The sequence below is a fragment of the Vulpes vulpes genome, chromosome 10 (genome assembly GCF_048418805.1).
Source record: "Vulpes vulpes isolate BD-2025 chromosome 10, VulVul3, whole genome shotgun sequence".
Lineage (NCBI taxonomy): Eukaryota > Metazoa > Chordata > Mammalia > Carnivora > Canidae > Vulpes > Vulpes vulpes.
This window is the reverse complement of record NC_132789.1, coordinates 528,968-543,680: the sequence shown is the minus strand read 5'-3', so window position 1 is coordinate 543,680 and position 14,713 is coordinate 528,968. Positions and strand designations below refer to the sequence as shown.

The following is a 14,713-nucleotide window of genomic DNA, read 5'->3' as shown; positions in this document are numbered from 1 at the left end:
AGATGTAATACAAGTACACAATGAAGTATTACTCTGCCATAAAAAGAGAGAAATCTAGTCATTTGCAACAACACAGATAGACCTAGAGGGTATTATGCTACGTGAAATAAGTTGGAGAGAGGAAAACAGAACCCTACAGATTTCCTTATATGTGACATCTACAACACAAAAGAACAAAAATAAACCAAAGCCAAGACCAGACTCATAAACAGAACAAACTATCGCATGCAGAAGCAAGCCAGTAGGGAAATGGGCCAAATAGGGGAAGGGGATGAAGAGGTACAAAGTTCCAAATATGAGTCATCGGGAGGAAAGGTACAGCATAGAGGACACGGTCAGTGACAGAGTAATAACGCTATGTGGTGACAGTGACTATTATCGTGGTGAGTATTGTATATTGTGTAGACTTGTCGGGTCATTATATAATAAAACTGAAAGTAAAGTAACAGTGTGAGTCAACTACACTTGAGAAATAAAATTTTCAAAAACTTCAATCTGATTCCTTAAAAAAGTTCCAAGCAAAACATATGTAAAGAGCCCATATGACAGTTACTATTCTTGCTGCACTGATGTAAATACTGAAGCCAAGTTTATCGAAACTCGATCTAATTTGCCTACAAAACAGTCTTATTGGAATACCGTTGACAGAAATGGGAGTAATTGTTGAGAGAAAAATGATTCCACTGTAACTATAATACATTCTTTTGGATATTAGATTCTAATTCTCACAGTTTTGGGGTTTTGTTTTGTTATTTATTTATTTATTCGTGTATGAGAGACACAGAGAGAGAGAGAGGCAGAGACACAGACAGGGAGAAGCCGGCTTCCCACGGGAAGCCTGGTGCGGAATTTGATCCCGGAACCCGGGATCACGCCCTGAGCCGAAGCCACCCAGGTGTCCCTGAAGTTTTGATTTCTGACTGTAAACTACTCTGTATCCTGATTTCTCCAAATTCTTTCAATGTCAGACTACAACTCTCCACACATTCCCAATTTTCTTCCATCATTTTACTTGAAATCATTGAACATGGAAACTGCCCTTTGCCTGCAGTCTTGCAAACTGAATGTGAATGATTTGCGTGTGCTACAGAAGAACCACTACAACAGCTCCTAGACAACCTCCGAGCCTATTGCACTCAGAGATCACCAGAAAATTCCACCTGCTAAGCAGGGAAGGCTCTCCAGTCACCACTGCCTGCCTTCACTCCATCTAAAGATGCGTCAGCCCTGACGTCTAGAAATCCTCTTGGGCAGCCCGGGTGGCTCAGCGGTTTAGCGCTGCCTTTGGCCCATGGCCTGGTCCTGGAGACCCGGGATCGAGTCCCACATCGGGCTCCCTGCATGGAGCCTGCTTCTCCCTCTGCCTCTGTCTCTGCCTCTGTCTCTCTCTCTCTGTCTCTCATGATTAAATAAATAAAATCTTAAAAAAAAAGAAATCTTGACTGGCCACCCTCAAAACTCAGAAACTAGTGTATCATTTGCTCCACTCATTACTGTTTTTTACCCTTTCCATTGAAATGCCTATGGTTTAATACCTGATTACTTAATTGATTGTCCTGCTAAAATCTCACAGATTTATGCTTCCGTATGCTGAACATACAGAAGCTGCCTGCCTTGGTCATTTTCTGTGTCTCAATTTCATCATTGGGCTACCATGTGTGTGAAATAAAACTTTGTTTTTTCCTCCTATTAATCATGTTGAATTAATTCTTAAACCAGCTAGAAGAACCTTGAAAGAGAGATAAAATGCTTTCCTCCCCTAAACCCATAGTCAAGGTATCACCTAATGAAGAGACTCCCAGAAGAGTGCAGCTTCCTCCAGCTTTGTGTTCAGGAGGAATACTTGCATCTGTGCTGGAGAGGATATATTTAAGCAGGTATGTGGGCCCCTAAGACCTCACCCTTGGCACCTGTACTCTCAGACACATACCAGGTGTAGGTCTCTGGCTTCCTACACAGCCCCCACACTCACAGTACACAGGCCATCAACTGCCCTTGAGCACCTGAGGCCTCCACGACTGGAGTGCTCTGGTCAGTCCCCAACAACCTGCATAGCCTCCAGGGCAGAGGAAGCCCACCCCAAATATCCTTCTGATATGGCAGCTAATTAAAGGGTTACTTGGAAAATTAAGCCCAGGGACATGAGTACCTGGATTCCTAACAATTGGTCATAGAGCAGCCATTGAGGGTAAGTGCCTCAAATGGCCCCATTGGGAAAATATTCTTGGAATGGATGAAATAGGACATATTCAAATTATGGGGAAAATTTAAAAATTCCTAAAAGGATGAGTTATGGTATATTTCATATAATAGACCAACCTTGTGGGCTTAAGTTGGCACAGTCCTATAGATTTATAATAGTTTATCGGAATTTAAACTAACGCTGCAAAATTGAGGGAACAGTCTCAGATACAACCTCTATCATAAACCACATCCCCCTTGGATCTAAAACTCAGTACACGCTGGTTGAATGATTGGACGAGTCCATTCTTCTTCCCATGGATGCAAAGAACCAACGCATAACCATATTCACATGGGAAGGCAGACACAATCAGTTCACTAGGTAACCACAAAGATACCTTAGCAGCCCAGGAAGAGCCCACAACCTTCTAGCTCAAGACTTCCAGGCCTTTCATAGACAGACACACACACACACACACACACACACTCACACACTCACACCAGCATTTCCTACGTTGATGATGCCCTTATTTCTGGTGACAACTTGGAAAATACACCAATGTCTACACACATAAAGTCAATGGAATTCCTTACATTCAGGGGATGGACGGTTGACCCAAGTAAAGGCCACGTATCTCACACTACAGTAAAGCTTCGAGGCATAACGTGGTCCTCAGAAGGCAGAAAAATACCACAGAGCCTCCACACAACGTAGCTGCATCCCCACCCCTACCACAGACGAATGACATCAGGAACAGACAGGAGTGATAGGACACAGCACAAATGACATATGGGGAGAATGTGAAACACATTTGTGAATGAAATAACTAGGAAGAGTCGGGAACTTCCGTGGATGGAGACTCACGACACTGCCAATACTTATTGGGAAAACGCGGTCAGAACCTGTGATACACCAGCACCAGTGAACAAAGATTCTGACACGCACGGGAGTGTCACCGTGCACAAGGGTCTGCAACACAGCAGGGACTGAAATCACAAACATGCTTTACCGCGGTGGGTTTTACACTGAGATGTTCCCGGGTGCTGAGAAGAGATACCAGCTGCCTCCGTGGCTCCCCCAGGCCTCTCTGAGGCCCCACAGACAGCAGAACCACTACCAGAAAATACACCAACGATCCGTCAACTCCAGGGGCCGAATCTGGAGTGGCCCCTGACAGCAGAGCCCTGACGGACAGAGGGGAACCCGTCCTGAGCACAAGTCCTGACAGGGAGATGGCACATTTCTGAGCAGGACACACATGGGAGGTCGGCCCTCTGCATCAGCTGAGGAGATCCCAGCTGTGCCAGTAGCAGACCTGCAGAACTTTCCAGCAGTGAGCGCGTGCACGCTCCAGCGGTTTGTCTGAGGACCACCCTGGTGCATGGACCACAACACATGCTTTCCAGACAGACTTGCCGCCGCGACACCAACCACAGTAGTTGCCAGGCTGCTGCCCTGAGAACTGGCGATGGTCTAACCCCAACAGCCTCAGAATCAGGAGAATCGGCACAATATGCTGAACAAATAGCCATAAAATTGGCAACGAAAGAATCTACTAAGGGAAACCAGAATGGGGTATATCTGTTCTCAGACTTCTGGGCAGAGCTAGTGACCTGCTCTTTGGTGTGGAGCGTGGTGGGGAGATGACCATGCAGCAGGAAACAGATGTGGGGTAAGGGCGTATGGCAGAAAGCAGCACGGGCTGCTGTCCCCGACTTCATCACACATGTCCCTGCATGTCAGAAGGACAACTGGGAGCACACATGGGCACCTCACCAACACGTCACTCTGGCACGTGCAGCAGGAGAACGTGGTGGGAGAACAGGAGCTTGTACACTCCCACCAAACACGTCCACTATCAAAGACGGGAGAGAACGGGCACAGTTACAGTTCAGAGGTCAGTAATGAATAATCTAGACAAGGTCAAAGCTGGCAGCCTCTTCCAGATTATACAAATGGGGCCTAATGGACCCTCTATGGGGACAAACTATATGCAAGGGCTGCAGTAGACACAGAGTCAGGAATAGGCATCCTCTACCGACACCACAAACATTTTACGCAGCCCACCGTCAGAGCGCTAGAAATCTGGGTCGTTTGCCATGATGGCCCAACCATCACTGCATCGGTCAGGCCACCCACGTCAGGAAAGCAAACACAAGACCGGGCTGAGGAAGACGCTGTAACGTGCATCTTCCCCTTACCCCACGACCCAGGTGCCTCTGATTGAGCTGAAAGGCCCCGGGGCTTGCTCTGCAGCAAGACTCTGGGTTGCTCGCTAACCATCTAGACAGCAAAGCTTGGGCTGACCCAGCCTGGGGGCGGCAGGGTCTGTAAACCACCGATACAAAAAGGACGGACCAACTCCCGAAAGATCACCACAGGCCCCCACAGAAATAAGACTTAGCACAGCACCCGCCAGAACCTAAACCAAAAGGAAACATGTTAATTAAAAGTAGAGTGATGGGATCCCTGGGTGGCGCAGCGGTTTGGCGCCTGCCTTTGGCCCAGGGCGCGATCCTGGAGACCCGGGATCGAATCCCACGTCGGGCTCCCGGTGCATGGAGCCTGCTTCTCCCTCCGCCTGTGTCTCTGCCTCTCTCTCTCTCTCTGTGACTATCATAAATAAATAAAAAATTTAAAAAAAATAAATAAATAAAAGTAGAGTGACACCGATCTGTGCGGACACATGTCTCCCAAACAGGGTCACCACTTGAGTTAGATGTGCCCGTGACTCCAGATGACATGGGCTGGCGCCGCAGCAGAAACAAGAGAAGCTAAGAGCCTCTGGGACTTTGGTCTCAGATCTGGAGAGGGCAGAAAGGCGACATACTTCGCGGGTCACTACCTCCAAGCAGTGCAGACGGCGCTCCTCCAAGTAGAGCCTCCCACTAGGGAACGGCTCATTTCGTAGGAGCTTCCCTGCCTGTCAACGAGTGGGGTGAGGGCATGTCCCATTGACAAACCTCCACGGTGGCTGAACCTCCCACTGTGACGAAGGCTCAGACCCGTCCGCAGCAGAGGCGCAGCTGTCTGCCAGCCGACCGTCCTAGAAATGGGGGAGCCGCTGAGCTCCACAGAGTGCGTAGATCCTCGCGTATCCTGGGCCCTCCTCCTGGGGCATCCCTGTAGCCTAGGAGAGGAGGCATGGAAGTCCTGGCTGATGCCTGTAAAATGGGTCTAATCCATGCAGTCTACCACCCGGACCGTAGTCACCACTCAGCACACAATGGGACCCTATGGACGGAAACAGGAACAGGCCCCAGCAGGCTGCCCAGCCCCGGCTGGACTCGGGATCGCTGGCCTGCTGGTAAAACGTGAGCCCTGGCCGGCCGCCCACTGTGCTAGAGGGATGAACCCCGCAGCTTGGACAGTGGGACCCAAGGGGGTGAATAATCACTGATAAGCCGCTCCGGGGCCAGGATACGTGCAGGGACATGCAGGTCCATCTGCAGGAGCCTGAGGCGATCCTCAGTTTTCGTATCCCAGCTCACAAGGCTCTGCCAGCTCCCTGCCATCAGGCAGCAGACGCCCCAGCTGAGGCTCAGCGCCGGCTAACAGACTCTTCAGCAGAGACAGCAGACTGGGGACACGGGCAGAGTGGCCACCTCAGTGCCTGACGGGGTGGCCTAGAGCTACCGACGCAGACTGCCCTGGAAGTACAGTGACCGGGTTACCGCAGTATCAGCACGTCCCGTGTGTTCTCAACAATGCCCAGGGCAGCTGCGAAGGGATTCCAGGATCATCCATGAAGTCCCCACCTGGGGTGGGCTTGGCAAATGGATTCTCGTGACCCCTCCCTCTGAGTGAGGGTGCTAAATGTGCCTTGGTTTGTGTGGACACTGCATCTGGCCTCACCCAAGCTTTCTGCATCACTGTGCAAACCAGGCTGCCCCACTAGGGAAGCTGGGTGCCATGTATGGGTGATGGACGGTTGACCCTGCGAGGATCATAATGTGGAAGAGTGGGGGAAGGAACGTGACAGTGCGTGGAGCATCCATCTGTCCTATAACCACAGCATCAGGGCTGGTAGGAAGGAACAGTGGAATATGAGAACAGCAGATTAAATCACTAACAGGTAAACCATCTTGGCCAGGTGGACCACAGTACTGTCCAGGCTTTACTACGTTGGAAGGGTCAACCAGTAGGGCCCGTTGCCCCGTGTGCCAGATGGGAATCCCCACTGAGGCACCCAGTTCCATAAACCTATGGAAGCTGCAGGACACAATCAATGCCCTGACTCCCCGGAGGATCCACACGCTCTGCTGCTGAGGACAGGAAGCCCCATCACACCTGGAAAGGAGCGAGGCTCTGGAATCTGTACTGGGAAGTCCCACTGGGATAGACCAGGCATTTCCCACCCCTGGCTGAAGGGAAACTACCCAGTCTCTGCTGGAATCCCACTGTCTTGCTGCAGCCAGACCTACGGAAACACACTAGAGCTGCCGTGGAGCACCACCGTCAAAGAGGGGAGAGGGTGGGAGTCCTGGTGGGTATTACCCCTCCGGGGAGAGGCTGGAGGGCGTTAAGCAAGAACAGGGAGGACTAGCACCCTGGTCATCTAATATGACCAATAGCGTGTCCATAACACTGGTATGGGTATGGTTTTCCTGTCAAACAAACTATGAAGGCAGCCCAACAGATTGCTCACTGGAAGGTTCCAGAAAGTCTTCCATCAGAGTCATGATTGGCTATGCTCAGAATTGGAACGGATTTATGTAGCTTCCTCTGGGTCAGAGACATCAGCACACCCAGTCACCCCTATGTTGGGAACAGAAAAGTCACTCTAAACAGAAGCCACCCAATTGTACCAGACATGTGGGATGGGCACCCCTGGGACTGTAGCGACCCTGTCAGATGAAGGGAGAGTGACTGGTTGGCACTGACTGGTCCCATCACCCGGGTATTTAGAGGGCAGCTCCTAATGGGCCTCCACGGTTTTGTGCACAAATCTTTGGTCATGGCTCCCACCTGGGTGGTTGGGCCGCTGCACCCTGGGGTTCCCCTAGGCACAGGGGAGAATCTGCCCCATGGGCACAGTTGACAAGCCCCCTCTCCTGAAGGCCGAATGAACACACTCTGACGGCAGGATCACCTGGATGCTGGCGTTTACTCCATCGGTCTGCAGACTTTGCAGCACAGACGGCCCTGACTGAATTGCTTCAGTGAGCCTTGGGGGGTGGCAGAAAGTCTGTCTTGACTGAACACCCAAGCATCTCTAATGAGAACAGCTGTTCTCCCAAATCGAATGGGAGGCACCGGGGTCATTATCCAAGCAGAATCTTGCAGGTTTGCGCCTGACAGAGCCTGCTACTGTGTCATGTTTCTCGGACCTCATCCCGGTCACTGTACTTCCAGGGCAGTCTCCATAAATCAGTGGTTGGGATCATGGGCCTCTTGGTGGGAGAGTCGTTGCTCATTTGGGGAATTGCTGTCTTCTCTGCTTTCTCCTGGATGCACCTGTATCGCTGCTGCGGCCTCTGCCTGCAACACAGCAGGACAGCTGCCACAGGAGGCATCTCCGTGCTCGTGAAAGCCCTTGCTGGCCCCTCAGGGGCCACTGCAGAACAGAGTTTCCATGTGAGGCTGTAAGAGCCAGGCACGAGGGGTAGGTGCTGGGAAAGGTCAGAGCGGCCGTGACCCGGACCCAGGCAATCAGAGGCTCCCCACCTCTCCCCTGTCCTTGGAATGTGGGTTTCCTTGCCCTCCCCACTCCCAGTGGCTGCTCCAAGGATGTGGCCCTAAGACAGTGATGTGGTGTTGAGACCCTCTGGACAGTAGACGTGACTGAGCCCAGTTCCGGGCTCTGCGCAAACCTCTAAGAGGTGGCGGGGAGTGTGGAGACCTACCCCTCTGGCCGCTGCCCAAGACAAGCCACGTCTGTGAGTTCCCTGGCTCCTCCAGACTGCCACCTACCAACCTGGAGGGGCCTGTTTCTTTGCCCTCTCCCTGTCCTCAGAACAGCGGCCGGGTTCACATTACATCTGGGAAGCTCCCAGGAGCTTGCAGACCAACAGTCATGATTAGATCATTAACCCTTGATCTGCGGACACTGTGTCCAGACTTTGCTAGAACGGGGACAGCCTAGACTCCACCAAAAAACTATTAGAACTGACACATGCATTCAGGAAAGTTGCAGGATACAAAACAAAATAAATATACAGAACGTGTTGCTTTCCTATACACCAATAATGAAGCAGCAGAACATGAAATTAAAACAATACCATCTACAATTGCACCAAACACACTAAAACATCTAAAATAAACTTAACCAAAGAGTGGAACACCTGTGTTCTGAGAACCAGAAAGCGCTGATGAAAGAAATTCAAGATAAGCAAACGGAAAGGCCTTCCATGCTCATGAGTTGAAGAACAAATATTCTTGAAATGCCTCTACTACCCGAGACCCTCCACACATTCAGTGCGACCCCTATCAAAATACCAACAGCATTTTTCACAGAGGTAGAACAAGCAATCCTAAAATTTGTATGGAACCAGGAAAGACCTTCAATAGCCAAAGGAATGTTGAAAAAGAAAGCCAAAGCTGGTGGCATCACAATTCCAGACTTCAAGTTATATTACAAAGCTGTAGTGATCCAAACACTATGGTACTGGCACAAAAACAGACACAGAGATCAATGGAACCGAATAGAGAACTCGTCTTCAACAGAGCAGGAAAGAATATCCTATGAGGAAAACACAATCTCTCCCACAAATGGTGCTGGGGAAGCTGGACGTGCAGAAGAATGAAACTGGACCACTTTCTTACACCACACACAGAAGTAAATTCAAAATGGATCAAAGATCTAAATATGAGTCAGGAATCCATCAAAATCCTAGAAGAGGACACAGGCAGTAGCTTCTCTGGCACTGGCTGTAGCAACGTCCTTCTAGAGGCATCTCCCGAGGCAAGGGAAACAAAAGCAAAAATGAACTATTGGGACTTCATCAAAATAAAAAGCTCTGCACAGTGAAGGAAATAGTCGTCGAAATTAAAAGACAAGCAAGGAATGGGAGAAGATATTTGAAAAGCGCGTATCTGATAAAGGGCTAGTATCCAAAGAATAACTGATACAACTCGATACCCCAAAAAGCAAATAATCTAATTTAAAAATGGGGGATCCCTGGGTGGCGCAGCGGTTTGGTGCCTGCCTTTGGCCCAGGGCGCGATCCTGGAGACCCGGGATCGAATCCCACATCGGGCTCCCGGTGCATGGAGCCTGCTTCTCCCTCTGCCTGTGTCTCTGCCTCTCTCTCTCTCTCTGTGACTATCATAAATAAATAAATAAGAAATAAAAAAAAAGATTTAATTTAAAAATGGGCAGAAGACATGAACAGACATTTGTCCAAAAAAGACATGTGGATGGCGAACAGACATGTGTCTGTTGAAGATGCTCATCACCAGGGAGATACAAAGCAAAACCACAGCGTCCGCTCACACCTGTCAGGAGGCCAGAATCGACAGGTGTCGGAGAGGAGGCGGAGAAAGGGGAGCCCTGGGCACTGCTGGTGGGACCGCGGGCTGGGGCAGCCACCCCGGGAAACTGTGTGGAGGTTCCTCAGAGCGTTAGCAACCGAGCTGGCCCAGAAGCCGGTAATCCCATTACTGGGCATTTACCCAAAGAACACAAAATCGATCATTGAAAGGGACACATGCGGCCCAGGGTTTGCGGCACGACCCGCAATGACCAAGATGTGGAAAAGCAGCTCGGGGACCTGTGGACAGACGGATGGACAGAGAGGAGGTGGCGTGTGTTCACGCGGGAACATTGGCCGTCGGAAAGGGGAGATCCTGCCGTCTGCGGCAGCGTGAGTGGACCCAGCAGGCGTGGTTCTGAGTGGAGTAGGTCAAAGGAAGGGAAACACGCTTGCCTCGCTCGGGTGTGGAATTCTAGAAACAAAACGAGCAAAGGAAAGACGAGAAACAATCCGGGACACCGACCCTTCCGTGTAGAGAACTCGGGTCCGCAGGGGGCGGGGGAGCGTGCACTAGGTCCGGGGTGAAGCACACAGCACCCCGGGAGCACCGCGGGGTGTGCGCCCCAAACTAACAACACCGCGGGGAGCCACACTGCACTTGAGGCCTTACGGAGGCGTTTCTCGGGAACAACAGCAACCACAAGGCGACGGGGATGGCAAAGACCAGCAACCTGAGCATCATCGGCCCCTGAAACCCGCAGACCTTAGAGGGGGTAAGTGCCTTCCTGCAGGTTCCGGCTTGGATGGGGTCCACACAGGGGTCTCCTGTGTCCCGCCCCCGCCGGCCTGGCCCTGTCCCAGGCTCCTGGTCCCCTGACCTGGGAGGCTCACCCAGGCACATCACTCACGCTGTCACTGCCCTGGGAGCAGCGCCCACCTCCCACCACCTCTGCATGCGTCAACCATGGAGCCCCCTCCCCTGAAATGCCTTCGAGGCAGCAGGGAAATGGGGCAAGTCCGTCCCCAGATGGACTCACTGTTTCTGCAGCACACGAGACCCAGGTGCCTCTCCTCGAGGACACCATGGTCACACTCTAGAGCCAGTCCTTGCAAGGCTTCGAGGTCCCTCCACTCTGCCTTCGTGGGGCAGAGATGAATTTGTGTGGATTGGCCCCTGGAAACAGGCAGATGCCCCAGGGGCGAACAGGCCCCTCCAGGCACCCATGTGTGTGGCTGGAGCATGTTCAGGAGGCACCATCAGCCCGCCCTGGGGAGCTGGGGTGGGGGTGGGACCACACACGCAGCCTCCAGGCCGTGGGGAGCCCGCCCCCCCCAAACCTTAGATGTACCTTTCAAGTGGCCAAGCTCAGCCCCCGTCTGGACTGGCTGCCTGGTGGGTCCGGGCTTCCCAGGTATCAAGGCTCCATGTGTGTCCTTGGGGGGCTATTCCTGCAGCCACCAGGCCGTGTCCTGGCAAAGCAGCCCTGACCCCCCACCCCCATCCCCGCCACACCTTCGGGAGAATATGCAGGAGGTCGTTGGAAGGGGCATCCGACCGCCCACCCCAGGGACCCAGCTTCTCCAGCCATGCGGTGTGTTCCAGGCTGCGGGCCACGCGGCCCCCCACATCCTGTCCCCACACAGTACGCTCCCACCGGTCCCCCAGTGGCAGTGGGGCCCTGAAGCCTGCTCTGAGCCTCCTACCTTGACAGGGAGTCGTTGGGGTCAAAGCCCAGCAAGGATTCTGAGCAGTGGCTCTCATGTGCTGACTCTCGCCCACTTGCGCTGCTGCGGAAGGAAGTCCCTGCCTTCTCCCCACGTCCAGGCGCCAGTTGTGTCTCACAGAAAGACAACACAGTCGTGGGCTCAGGCCCACCTGGCCACACGGTCCCAGCTCCTCCAGCTCCAGCTGAAAGGGACACGCACAGCCGTGTGCGCAGGTGCAGGCTTGCAAGTGGCAGAGTGTGTGGGCCATGACCCTGGAGCCTGGGGCGCCGCCACCCCACACTCTAGCGCCTGCGTCGTGGGCGCCCCTGCCCCGGGCAGCCAGCTGAGGCCCTGTGGACGTGCGGACGTGCGGGAGAGCCGCCACCACCCCACAGCCTCTGGAATAAAAGATCCCCCCAAACACTTTGTGGGGTGACAGCCTGTAGTGGTGCCGAGCCTGCCTGCAGCTGCTGCCTGAGGGGGTCCCAGGTTCCTGAGCATCGAGCCTCCCAGGGGTCTCTTGCTGGGAAGCACCCCGCGGGCCACCCCAGCCCCTCCGGGTGACCTCTGGGGGAGACACGGGCACAGCTGGCTGGCCTGGGCCTGGGGATCGGACCCCCGGGCTGCTCCTCACATTCACACTCCCCTGGGGCCCTGGATCCCCATACCTGCGTGGCTCGCGTATGCACGGTAGGGGCCCCTTCTCCTGTGCCCTGGAAGCCGGGTCCCTCTGTGCCGGGGGCTCCATCCACACCCACACCACCCTGATTGCCTTCCAGGTGGAAGGGCCCCAACTCCGAGGCTCCTTCTAAGCTGGCGGCTTTCATGTGGGAGCAGCCTGTCTCCTCCTGGCTTGTGTCCCAATGGGTCCCCGGCTTCTCCAGCCTTCAAGGCTCCCCGGGTCTCTCGTGGGAGGATTCACCATCACCTCACCCGAGGCTGGAAACCTAGGGCAGTTGTGTCCCAATCGGCTTTTCGGGGGTGTATGTGCCACTGTGTTATTAGACTTTGAACGAGGCCAATTCCCTGTGCCCCCATAGCTTTGTCCTGTGATCCGGCCTCTTCCTACAGCTGCCCTGTCCCTGGTCTCCCAGCTGCTGCCCCTGCGCTCCTGTACCCTGCCCTCTGCCCCTTGCCTGCCCCCCTTGGGCTTAGGGGGCTCCCCAGTCCCGTGGAGCTCGGGGTCGACCTCAGAGCACTGGACCGGCCTCTGCGTGGACGGAGCCCACTCCGGGATGGTCTTCGAGGTGGCACGTGGTCCCCAGGTGGGCTACCTGTCTGTGACAGGCCAGGCCTCTGCAGCAAAGGAGGCGCCCAGGTGTCCCCTTGGCCCTGGCGGCACAGGCAGTCCAGATGGCTCCAGCTCTGGCTTCGGGGCCCATCTGCCCCATGTGTGGGATCGGGCTCGGATCTGCCGCAGCCAAGCATCTCTGTGAGGCATCCCCGGGCCCACGCTCTGCATCGGCTGCCCTCTTAGGTCCAGGCCACCCCAGGCCTGTGGTGCCTGCCCATGGGCAATTGGCTCACCACCTGTGGGCCTCCAGCTGTGCCTTCACTGAGTGCTGCCAGGCTACCTTGCCTGTGGGCCCTGGGCGGATGCTGGGGTCAGGGATGCTGCCCCAGGAGCCTGCTCAGGGACCCCGTGTCAGGGCCAGGCCTTCCCGCGGGCCTGAGCCGCCGGCCGTCCTCAGCTGGGCTCTGGCGGTGCCTCAGCCGGGAGGCAACTTCCATGTGACGTCTTTTCACCCACCGTGACCTCTAAACGCAGGCCTTCGTCGGGTGCAGTTGAGGACAGAGAAACCTCTTCCAAATCTTCAATTAAACGGAGCTTGTCGTTTGGATGATACATTTAGGAACCATGTTTAGCTGCTAGAAATACAGGCGTGGAGGAGTGACTCTGGGCCGTGGGGCCGGTGTAAGCACGGACCGCCAGGATCTCAGGGTCTCAGGGTCGTCATCCCCTCCACCTCTGCCCCGACAGCTGGCCAAGGAGAGGAAGGGAGGACATGGGAAGAGGGAGGGGAGGAGGGGAAGGGGAAGGAGCAGGGAGGAGGAGGAGGAGGAGAGGAACAAGATAATTATTTCTAATGGAGCCCAGACAAGGGGTCTGACGTCAGCAGGTGTGGGAGACGGAAGCCTCAGAAAACGCTTCTCCAGGCGACACACTAAGGTCCTAGGGACTGGGACCACCAAGAAGCCACTGGTGGGGCATCTGCGGCTGGGGCATCTGCTCCAGGAGACGCTGCATAAACTCAGGCCAAAGGGGGAAGAAGGCCAAAGGGGGAAGACCAGGGAAGCAGGTGCCCCCCAGGGCGTCCTCGGCGCCAATGGCCCTTCCACCGCGTTTCGCATCCGCATCCGCCCGCACTGCTTAGGGAGCCGTTTCCGCGCGGGACAACGGACGGACGTGCCGGACGAGAGGCTGCGCGCTCGGCGGGCTGTCACGGCGCGGCCTAAACGCTGCCGCTCGGGCTCTTCCCTTGCAGTTAGGGCTTGATCTCAGACTAGACCCACCTTCCCAGGGGTCCACGGATTGTTTTTCTTACCCTTGTTGTCTGGGGGGAAACGGAAGGGACAAAACACGCTCAGGCGGTCAGCGGCGTTTGTTGATGCGAAGTCGTTAAGCTGCGCGTTCCCGGGGCTGTGGTTTGTCCTCAGAGACACTCCCCACTGTTGGCCTCAGGAGTCACCACTAGGAGAGGGGACGTATGTGTCTGGTACCCACAAGCCTTCACAGCCCAGAGAGAGAGCAGCTCTGAGCCACCAGTGAAACTCAGGCATGAGACCCAGGGTGAGCTTCCCCGGGTCCATGCTGGCCCTTCAGCGCAGCTTGGTGTCACCGCCTGTGGGACATGCGGCCCGCAAGGCTCCAGCGGCTGTCCCATCCTCGCCGATGCGTTCAGTTCCCCTGGGGCAGGGCAGCCGGAGGCACCCAGCACTCAACACGTTTCCGTGAGCACCTGCTGAGCCTCCTGCTACCATAGGAGCTGACACCACACTTGGCTGGACACGGTTACGTGCTCAGATATGTGGTCCTTGGCCTGTGGGAGCACAGACCCCTTTATGACCTGAAGGAAGTTTCAGATTCCAGCATCAAACCATGTACTTAAACACCCACGTGGCACTGTCCCCGTGTGTCTGTCAGCAACCCCCTTGCCATCTCCAACCCTCCGCATTGCCATCTGCTCCTTTGTCTCCCAAACCCACCCCCATCCTCCCACTGTCTCTGACACTCCCACCTCTGTCCCCCCAACTTTATTCCCATGTTTCTACCACCATCACCCTGACTCTGACCCCCAGCCCCAATTTCCATTTGCCCATGTCCCCGCATGCCTGCTGCCGCGGTCTCCAGGGCACTATGCATGTCTTGTGCCCTAGGAGGCTGACCTGGGGCTGCATCACTTGACCT

The 14,713-nt window shown here is 54.5% G+C and overlaps 1 protein-coding gene across 1 annotated transcript in view; it reads right to left on the bottom strand.

Moving 5' to 3' along the window:
* Nucleotides 1-4,450: 4,450 nt before the first annotated feature.
* LRCOL1 (leucine rich colipase like 1) overlaps nt 4,451-14,713 on the bottom strand; it is a 27,959-nt gene continuing 17,696 nt past the window's right edge. Inside the window, exon 6 of the mRNA XM_072725247.1 lies at nt 4,451-13,996. Within this exon, the coding sequence (XP_072581348.1) occupies nt 13,991-13,996 (6 nt within the window). The 3' untranslated portion in view covers nt 4,451-13,990. The remainder of the gene's footprint in view (nt 13,997-14,713) is intronic.